The sequence below is a fragment of the Oryctolagus cuniculus genome, chromosome 8 (assembly GCF_051225735.1).
Source record: "Oryctolagus cuniculus isolate XC-2025 breed Fujian yellow rabbit chromosome 8, ASM5122573v1, whole genome shotgun sequence".
Lineage (NCBI taxonomy): Eukaryota > Metazoa > Chordata > Mammalia > Lagomorpha > Leporidae > Oryctolagus > Oryctolagus cuniculus.
In genome coordinates this window covers 75,383,808-75,393,544 of record NC_142874.1, presented here as the reverse complement: position 1 = coordinate 75,393,544, position 9,737 = coordinate 75,383,808, and the positions used below count along the sequence as shown (strand labels likewise).

The window sequence follows — 9,737 nt, the reverse complement described above, 5'->3', positions numbered from 1 at the left end:
CCTTCTCTCCCTTTTTCCTTCTTTGCCCCTTCCCTCCACCCTGCTGGGTTTCCCCAATAAACCCTTTCCCTTACTCCAGTGTTTGGTTTGTTTTGTGAGGGCCTAACAGGTAGTACAAGTAAAGTATTTGGAGACAATGTTTAGGATGGAGAACATGTTGTGGCTACATGGGTTTACTTTCCTTTTTAAAATATTTTGTTTATTTATTTGAGAGGTAGAGTTATAGAGAGAGGGAGAGACAGAAAGAAAGGGTCTCTATCCGCTAGTTCACTCCCCAAATGGCTGCAAAGGCTGGAGCTGGGCCTATCTGAAACCAGGATCCAGGAGCTTCTTCCAGGTTTCCTACATGTTTGCAGGGGGCCCAAGAACTTGGGCCATATTCTACTGCTTCCCCAGAGAGCTGGATTGGAAAGGGAGCAGCTGGGACTAGAACCAGCAGCCATATGGGATGCTGGCACTGCACGTGAAGGCCAAGCCACTGTGCCACAGCACTGGCCTCCCTCCATAGGTTTACTTTGATTCCCTGTTTCAACTCCTGCCCCTTCCATAGGCTAGACCTTGAGACAGCTCTTGTACCCAGACACACCTAGGATTTCCAGCTTGCTCTGGATCAGGTTATAAAGTCAAGGAAAAGAAACAAATCCCCAGCATTTACTGCTTTGTTAGATTAATGTCACCCATTTAAGGAACATGGACCCAAACAGATGTCCAACTGAGTAGGTTAGAGGTAGATCAAGAATCTGGAATGTCACTTCAGAGAGGATCCTCCACATGGTAACAAAGGAGTGAGGAGTCAGTGATTGTCACCAGTCTCAATCAAATGTTTCTGTAGTTTAAATTATTGGGAGATCCATTTTATCCTTTAGTTTTATGACTTCTAACTTTACATTGTGAATTGTATCATGTGTTTTGCAGCCATGAATTATGACTTTGTCTTTAGTGTTATAAAACTGATGAAAATTGAAGGATTTGTTTGAGGGTGTGTTCTTTCCAAAGATATTTTGTCTTTGCTTTTACCAGGTGTCAGGAGATATTGCTAGCCTAAGATTTTTTGTGTGTGCTTATAATTTAATGTAGGAGTCCTAGGTCATGTTCAGATCCCAAATTGGCATGACTCTGAACACAGACCCAATGTTATACCTTTCTCCTTTTTTTTTTAAAGATTTATTTATTTGAAAGACAGAGTTACAGAGAGAGGTAGACACACAGAGAGAGGTCTTTTATCTGCTGGTTCACTCCCCAAATGGCCACAACGGCCGGAGCTGTGCCGATCCGTAGCCAGGAGCCAGGAGCTTCTTATGGGTCTCCCACGTGGGTGCAGGGGCCTAAGGACTTGGGCCATCTTCCACTGCTTTCCCAGGCCATAGCAGAGAGCTGGATCAGAAGTGGAGCAGCTGGGACTAGAACCGGCGTCCATGTGGGATGCTGTCACTGCAGGCCAGGGCTTTAACCTGCTGCACCACAGTGCTGGCCCCATGTTATACATTTTTTCAAAACCACATTCTGGATTAAGAAATATGCTTTCCTGGGGCCGGCGCTGTGGCCCATATGGGCGCCGGTTCAAGACCCACCTGCTCCACTTCCCATCCAGCTCTCTTCTATGGCCTGGGAAAGCAGTAGAAGATGGCCCAGGTCCTTGGGTCCCTGTTCTTGCATGGGAAACCAGGAGGAAGCTCCTGGCTCCTGGCTTCGGATCAGCATAGCTCCGGCTTTTGCGGCCATCTGGGGAGTGAACCAGGGGATGAAAGACCTCTCTCTCTCTCTCTCTCTCTCTCTCTCTCTCCCTCTCCCTCTCCCTTTCTTTCTTTTCACTCTCTGCCTCTCCTCTCTCTGTGTAACTGTGACTTTCAAATAAACAAATCTTTAAAAAAAAAGAAATATGTTTTCCTATGAATCTGAGTGGATTCTCCCCCAACTCTGCCATGTATGTTTACTGAAGACATAGCTGTTTGGAGGTGTCAGCCTTGCTTAGAGAGCCATTCCCCTAAAGGCTTCAAAGGTTTCAAGCTTATGTTATCTGCTTGGATAAGCATTAAACCCCCTTTATGATAGAGATCTGCCAGTATTCCCAGATCTGACAGCATCAGATCATATCACATGTTTACTGCTTGGAGTTTTATTTGCCTTTTGGCCTCTTGGGATTTTCTTTTCCCAAGAGTTGAACCATGGGCTTAAAGGTCATTTGGTTCATTTAGTAAAACATTTATAAGTACTTAAGTTTAATATTTATACTTTATAAAATATTTTTAATATCATACGTAACAATGATAACATGGAAATACTTAAATATGTGGTGGGAAGGCCTTTCAAGTTCTCTAGTTAGCTACTTTTTGGTGGTCACACATGCTATTTCTTCTGCCTGGAATATTCTGTTGCACTTAGCTAAATCAGATGGCACACCTTTCAGGAAACCAGCTATGACCCTCAAGTTTGAATTGAGTACCCTCCACTGTGCACCCTGAGTGTGTAGAGATAACTATGTCTGTCCTTGTGTGTGTCCTCCACTGAAATAGAAGTTCTGTTTAGTTAACCTCAATCTGACACTTTACTAGAAATCCATTATTTGTGAATTAATGAATGAATGTCTTCTTTTGACCTGTTTCTTATTTTTTTTTTTATGTGAATCTAGTCATCTCCACAAGATTGTTGGCCTCTGCCTTTATGAGTTGTCCTTGGCGCCTTGCAATAAAAACTCCCACTGGGAGAAAGTTCACAATGGTTACCAATTTGTTAACGAAAGCCTGGAAACTGACTTGTTTCTCACAGTAGAAACAGAAATACTTTTTCTAAAAAATTGCTTTATTATTCAGTTTCAGTTTTGATCTTAAATGTCACCTCTTGTTCAACTGAGAATTTCTAAAAATCCATAAGCTGTATTGATTTTTCTATTGCTCTTTGCTAGAATCACTTTCTCCTTTCTTTACCAAAAATTCAATTTTATGTTGTTAGAAAGGATGGAAGTGAAAGAAGTCTGTTCTTTCACTCAATAATTGTGGGGAGCAACTCTGACTAGACTAAGTTACTGGAATTAAGACTTATTCTATGCATCTGCTCTCCCACAATATGGCGCTGAGAAGGAAGTAAACAACTTTTACACAGCTGCCTCCAGTTCGACCAGTAACCTGCAGGAGCTGATCCTGCTTCTGATTGGAGGAGAGCAGCTTACTCGGCATGTGGGTAGCAGAGTTGGGATTGGTGGAAGAGGACTATAAAGGAGGAGAGAGACAACATGCACCAGGAACATCTAAGAGGAACATCCGAGCAGCCCTCGAGAGAGCCAGCCGGCAGTGTGCCACTCCCCCGTGGAAGTGGGAAAAGTGGCAGGGGGCACCGCCCTTCCACGGAGGTGGAAGGGATGGCAGCCAACTCGGGAAGGACCAGCAGCAAACCCGGGGAGGGCTGAGCAGACAAAAGAACAGCGCAGGGTTCTGTGTCGTTCCTCCGTGAATAGGGGGAGCGACAAATAATCATTTTTTGAGTACCTGAAAACTAAGAAAGAATGCAAGATGCTGGTAGCTTATGAAGGCTGTGTGAATCAGGTGAATTCTTGGGGCAAGGAGAATTGAGGACATCTGCAGGTCTACAGGGTAGACCGAGAGTAGATAGAGGCCAGCAGCTTCAAGAAATGGAGAGGACAACAATGGCACAATCCTGTCTTCATCTCCCTGGGGGAATATGGTTTATTTAGTAGCTATGTCTACCAGCTTCTCTGGAGAGAGACAGTAGGTTTAGCTGATACAAAGTTGTAGTTGACTATATTTTATGCCTTTCCTCTTGAGGTAGGCGGATCAGTGAGACTTAAGAATTCCTGACTTTCAGAGCGGTAGTTAGAGAAGTAGGGAGCTTGTTTCTTAGAGGAAAATGCTGATTAGTGTCAGATAAAGCCTAGGATTTCTTCAATAGGGTATGTAAGAGGTTATAATAGTGACATGGAATGAAAATGTGAGCTGTGGCCCTTCTGGCAATTCATAAAGTGTCTATTACAGTTGAAAACTATTAATTCATGTTTATTGTCTGAGAAAATATATGGGTCCACAGGTAATTCATACAGTGTCTATTACAGCTGTGGCTGGCGCACCGAGCTGATCCAATGGCAGGAGCCAGGTACATTATTGTCAAAAAATCCACAAATAGTTCATTCCCCCCTACTTTTTGCTTTATCTTAAATTCTCTATGGATTTTTTCTCCAGTTATTTTTCTTTAGCTAATAAACATCTTTAAAAAAGCATTTTTATTCATTCTTTATGGCCAGTAAGGAGTACTTTTTAAAATTTGGCTGAAACTCTGGTGTTCTCTGGTGGGCAGAACATCTAAAGTTCTATTTCACATGAGGTTTTACTTTGCTTTTCCCCTTAGCTTTGTGTGGACATAACCTAGATATTCTGCCCCACATGAAGAGGGCTTTCTAGTGGCAAAATAGCAAAATCACAAATTCTGCATTTAATCACCCCTCCATGCTTGTAGTCCTGTAGCGTGAAGACGTGGCAGGGTCTGGGAGTCTGGGCGGGCATAATATTAGCTATTCCCAGATGAACTCAATTAAGGAATGCTAACCATAAAAACCCAAACAAAACTACACGTGCAGTGTAAGGGAATTCTGGCGTCTACTGTTCCTACATAGTCCATGTGATCCAGTAAGAATGGATTTGGGACCTTTAAAATTCGAAAAGAGAACTAATTGAAATAAATACCTGCTTTGAAACTAGGCAAATCTGGGCCTAAATCCAGCCCATGCCATTTGGCAACTATTTAACTCGTAAGCTTAGCTCCTCACATACCAGGAGGCTGGTAATAGTCACTTCCACAGAGCTGTTATGGACTTGAAGTGAGAAGGAGGATGGAAAATGTTGCCCTCCAGCTGGTAGTAAAGGTATTAATAAAAGCAAGACTATTACTGAGAGGAATCTAGACTAAGGAAAAGATTTTATTAAACCATGTTTTGCTTCAGCAAATAAGGCCATAGGTTAGCTAGTCTCTTAAAGTCTCTTAAAGTACTGGGCCTCTTCTCCCTGCCTAAAACCCACAGTGACCACCCTTAAAATTCACAGCCCCTGACTAGTAATCACACAATATTCATACCTACTTGTTCATTCTTTTTATTTTTACAAAGCATGAAAACATGAGGGAACAACTGACAGGTGAAAAGTTTGCACAAAGGAAAATCATTGTCTCATGATACTACAGGATCGGAGGTGGGTGAGTGTTCCTGGAAAGCAGTTTTGTCATAGAGGAGTCATCCGCAATAATTCTCACGGTGAAGGAGAAGAAGAAAAGAAATCAACATTCACAATGACTTAAAATGACTTAAAAGTTAAACATAATATACATAGTAACTCCTTTATCCTAGTATAAAAATAGTGCCAGAAACTATATATTTGTTCAAATATATTGAAAAGGTATAAGAATACAAATAGATATTAACAGTGGCTACTGATGGTCCATAAGGTTTTTTTAAACTGTAATAGAAATTTATATTTTCAACTATTTACAGTGCTTCCAACAACATTCATGAGGACATGTTTACACAGGGTTTTGTTAAGGATATGAAGGGCAAGGTGAGCTTTAATACTTTCTTCTTCGCTCCCTTTGGTAGAGCAGAAGGGGTCCAAAACTACACAGTTTTCTGGTGCAGGAGAACTCTGTGTAATCTCTATCTGGCTATAAAGTGTTCTTTAAGCAACCAACAGGTTAAGTGATTTGTATTTGAAAGAAGGCTGGATGTTTGCTGATAGATTATTAATGAATTTTAAGTAAAGAAAATGGACAATACATGTTAAGAGAATAAAAGTCATATATTGTGTCCCATGTTTTGGTGTCAAACTGGCAGGATTGGAAACTGTTACATCCGTTACCTGGCATGTCCTGCATAGGCTGTGAGCTCCCTGAGGTCGCTGCTCTGGCTCTGTGGCTGAGCACAGTACCTAACCTGTGGCTGGTGCTCTCTTAGAGGTGAACTGATGCATGACCGATACTAATTCAACTGTGCCACCTTAGTTTAGCTACAGTTGTCCATATCTCGTCTCCCCACCCCCCCATTTCAAATCAATCTTGTGAAAACAAAAACAAACCAAATTGCTTGTGATGGCCTATTACATTTCATCATCATTCTGGGTTTCTACCTTGGGCAAGGTACTCAAGGAGCTCTAAACCTCACACTCACTAGTCATCTGCATGGGAAGCTGAATTTTGTGTTTTCTTCAATCTTGGAAATGCAACAAGACATGACACACAGCACTGGATGAGTTGCTCCCTAACCCACTCTTTTATTTCATACAGTCATCTCAGGGCACCATAGGGCATACAAAATAGCTGCCTTCTGTGACATCTTCCTTGAAGACAAAGGCTTTGCCCAAACCTTATTCTTCCAGTGCCCAACTTGTTCAGGCACACATAGGTTAAGTGACTTACACAAGTTCACACATGACTGTGATTGGTCAAGACCGTTCCTGTGAAAAACATAAGGCCAGGCAATTTTACAGACTTTTTTTTACCAGGTTAGTAAAATAGTGAGGACTTTTTTGGCTGAGAATTGAAATGAAATAGAATCATGTTACTGTGCTATAGCTAAACAAACATCCTGAGCCAAGAATAACTTCTTGCAGGTTGTGGGTAATATAAATATAGGGTAAGGTGAGGGAGGATTATATGTATTATTTTCCAACTTGAGAAGATACTATAAAGGAAATATTCATATAAGAACAAAAATTTTAATTTGTGTATATGTACCACAGATAATAATCCATGTATGGAATGATTTTACTACAAACTAAAAATTATTTGAGCCATTCAAAGTGCTATTCTTCTATATGAACTAAAATATCCAATAATAACATAAAAAGGGCATGATACTACCTAACTTCTTTTAATGTCTAAGTAGTGAAGTAAAGTAAACCATTAACCAAAGGCACACCAAACAATTTCTAATCTAAGTATGTCTTCTTGTTAAATGACACACATGCAGATACTCCAACTCCATCTACCATGTCTTTTAAAAAAAAAAAGTGACATACCTTAGAGGGGTCTAAATAAACTGTTAAAGTATATGACTACATACTTTAGCATAACTGCTAAATTACAATGTGTGTGATAAAAAGAGGTTTATTAAAGATTATGGTTCCTTAAACAATTTTCCTAAACTAAGGAATTATATATGCGTGCATAGGTGTATATCAGTAAATAGATATGACTGTTACTTTAGTGACATTCTGTGTAATTTACACACCAGTGCCACCAAGAGGCCACCTTGCAGATTTCATCAATATGACATGAAATAAAAATAGCACTCTGAAAATATAAGTGTTACAATGATAATGTATAAAGCATTAAAGAATTGATAAATTCCTAGATTGTCCTTTACTAAAATAAAGTACTGTCAATATAATTTGTTTTGCTGTCTTTTTAAACCTGAATGATACAACAAGAAAGCCATATCACTTCAAGATATGTGTGTTTGTATGTGTGTGTTTGAGTACATATATATATATATATATATACTCAGAATTTCAAAAACTTAATAAGTATGTTGAATTTTAGGCAGTTTAGGGGATGAAGGAAATGGATGACAAATGTACTTTTGTGAAAGGTCTCTGAGAATGCTATCATATTGCCATGAGATTTTCTACCCAAATTGGCAATACTCAGATCAAATACCTTTTCTTTGGGGAGTGGGGGGATTAAAGTTAACAAATCAAATCTCTCTCTTGCTGCTCTTCCCACATGCAAACATTTCTGTATATCTGGAGCAGATTTTCCTTTCCTAAACCAGATGCTCATTTCACCATCTACTTCTCCAATGCTGAATAAATGTGTAGTCAAGAGCTCACACAAACAGTGGTAACCTACTTAAATGAACTCAAATCCTGAGAAAGCAATGTTAACTGTACTAAAAGCTATGGGAAGGAAATAACACCAATTACATACTAAGGGTCAGTATTTAGGGTACACACTCATACTTCTATCCGTGATCCTGAATTGATTCATCTGATAAACCAAAATATGGCTATTTCTCGATTATAATACTTCCAAGTTTTATTCAGGCATAAAGTATCTTATCTTACTGTTCTCTCAAATTCATTTATGGTCTGAGTATTGGCAATACCCTTTTATTCATTATAATTGGAATTTTTCTATAAACTTCACTTGACAGAGAATAAAAAGACTCACTTTGTACTTTCTCATTTATAGTCATGTCTCACTCCAGGTCAGTGTTCCAATGATCACATCTCACTTTTCCATTGAGATGTAAACTGCTGACTTGCAAGTTGTGGTTTCTAAGAAGATGGAAGATGAGAAAATTATTTTTTAAAAGCTCCATATTCAAAACACTGGCTCTCAGAAGGATCTTCCAACAGAACATTTTGCTGACAAACACCATGGCCATTCCATTTCTGGATCACACTCATCCCTCAAGAAGTCAGGGACTAGATCATCTCTTCTGGTTTCCCCTGCTTTACGTAAGACTGATGAACTTGAAGTGATTTGGATAGATGTGCTACACTAAAATAACATTTTCAGCTTTTTCTTTCACAAAAATAGCAAATTAAATAAAACATTTTCTTTACAATACTGTCTCATATTACTTTTCATTAGTTTCACAGTGCCTTAACTTTTTGTTAAGACATTGTTGACAAATACATATTTTTTCCTTAAAATCCACTCAGCCAATTTTTTTATGTTAATGAAGGCTTTAAATGTCACAGAACACATTCAAGTTACTCCTAACCGACTTTTGAGAAAGGAAAGATTCCAGACATTCTTGAAAGGCTGGTAATTCACAAAACACAGAAACCAATTATTTAAAATCCCTATGCAAAAAACAACCTCAGCGAAAGAAAGCCTTGCACCCTGCAATACACAAAATATCAGAGTTCTTGTGAATAGGCTAAGTGCGGGTGTCATTGATCATCTCATTTCAGTGGTATAAAACAAATATACAGAGATAGGTAATAGTCTAAAACATTTCATGCTATACTCTCAAAAGTTGTGCAAAAATAAAAATATAGCAGTGGTAAAATATAAACCAAATCTGTACAGTGCATAGGGAAAGTAGGCGTAATACAGAATAACCATCTCTGTAAACTTCAACTCTGCGTGAAACCTGCCACTCAGTTCCGCTTGGCCTGGTTGCTTTCCCCGTTAATCAGCATCTTCTCCTGCTGTTCTGCAAGAGCCTGCCATTTTTGCCTGTTTTTTCTGCAGCCATCCAGCAAAGGGAAACAGTCTTCGGATACATGGGTCAAAGCCTAAGGAAAGAAAAAGAAAGCAAACTTCTAGGGGGACGCCGGGAAACAAGGCTTGTCACAAAGGGCCACATCCCACACTCATTTCATGAACAGACCCACTGTTGGAGTTTTCAAAAGCCATTGGAGCACATAGGCAGATCACTCACAAACAATCCCTCTTAAGCTGAACAGATAAGAAGTATGTGCTGAGAGAGCAAACACGCACATTCCCAAATAACATCACTGGGCAATGGAGACCAGGTCTGTGTGGAATCTGCTTTTCAGAAAAAATAATACATTTTGTTTCTAGGTACTATACTCTCCCTAACTGTAACTGTACAAGGAGATGCTTTTGTGTTTTTCTGTAAAATGTATTTATGCAGGTTTTTACCCTTGTGGCATTATTATTTATCAACTGTGGTGCCATAAACATTTAGTTGCAAGAATCTCATTGCAGCTTTCTTTGTAACATAGAAACATTGAAAAAAACAAATACTTAATAACAGGGTTAGGTAT

At 39.4% G+C, this 9,737-nt stretch overlaps 1 protein-coding gene across 7 annotated transcripts in view; it reads right to left on the bottom strand.

Moving 5' to 3' along the window:
* Nucleotides 1-5,080: 5,080 nt before the first annotated feature.
* PDE5A (phosphodiesterase 5A) overlaps nt 5,081-9,737 on the bottom strand; it is a 159,266-nt gene continuing 154,609 nt past the window's right edge. For all 7 annotated transcript variants that reach the window (XM_002717227.6, XM_008267901.5, XM_008267898.5 and 4 more), the window contains exon 21: nt 5,081-9,242. In XM_002717227.6, coding sequence (XP_002717273.1) covers nt 9,105-9,242 — 138 coding nt within the window. In that variant the 3' untranslated portion in view covers nt 5,081-9,104. The remainder of the gene's footprint in view (nt 9,243-9,737) is intronic.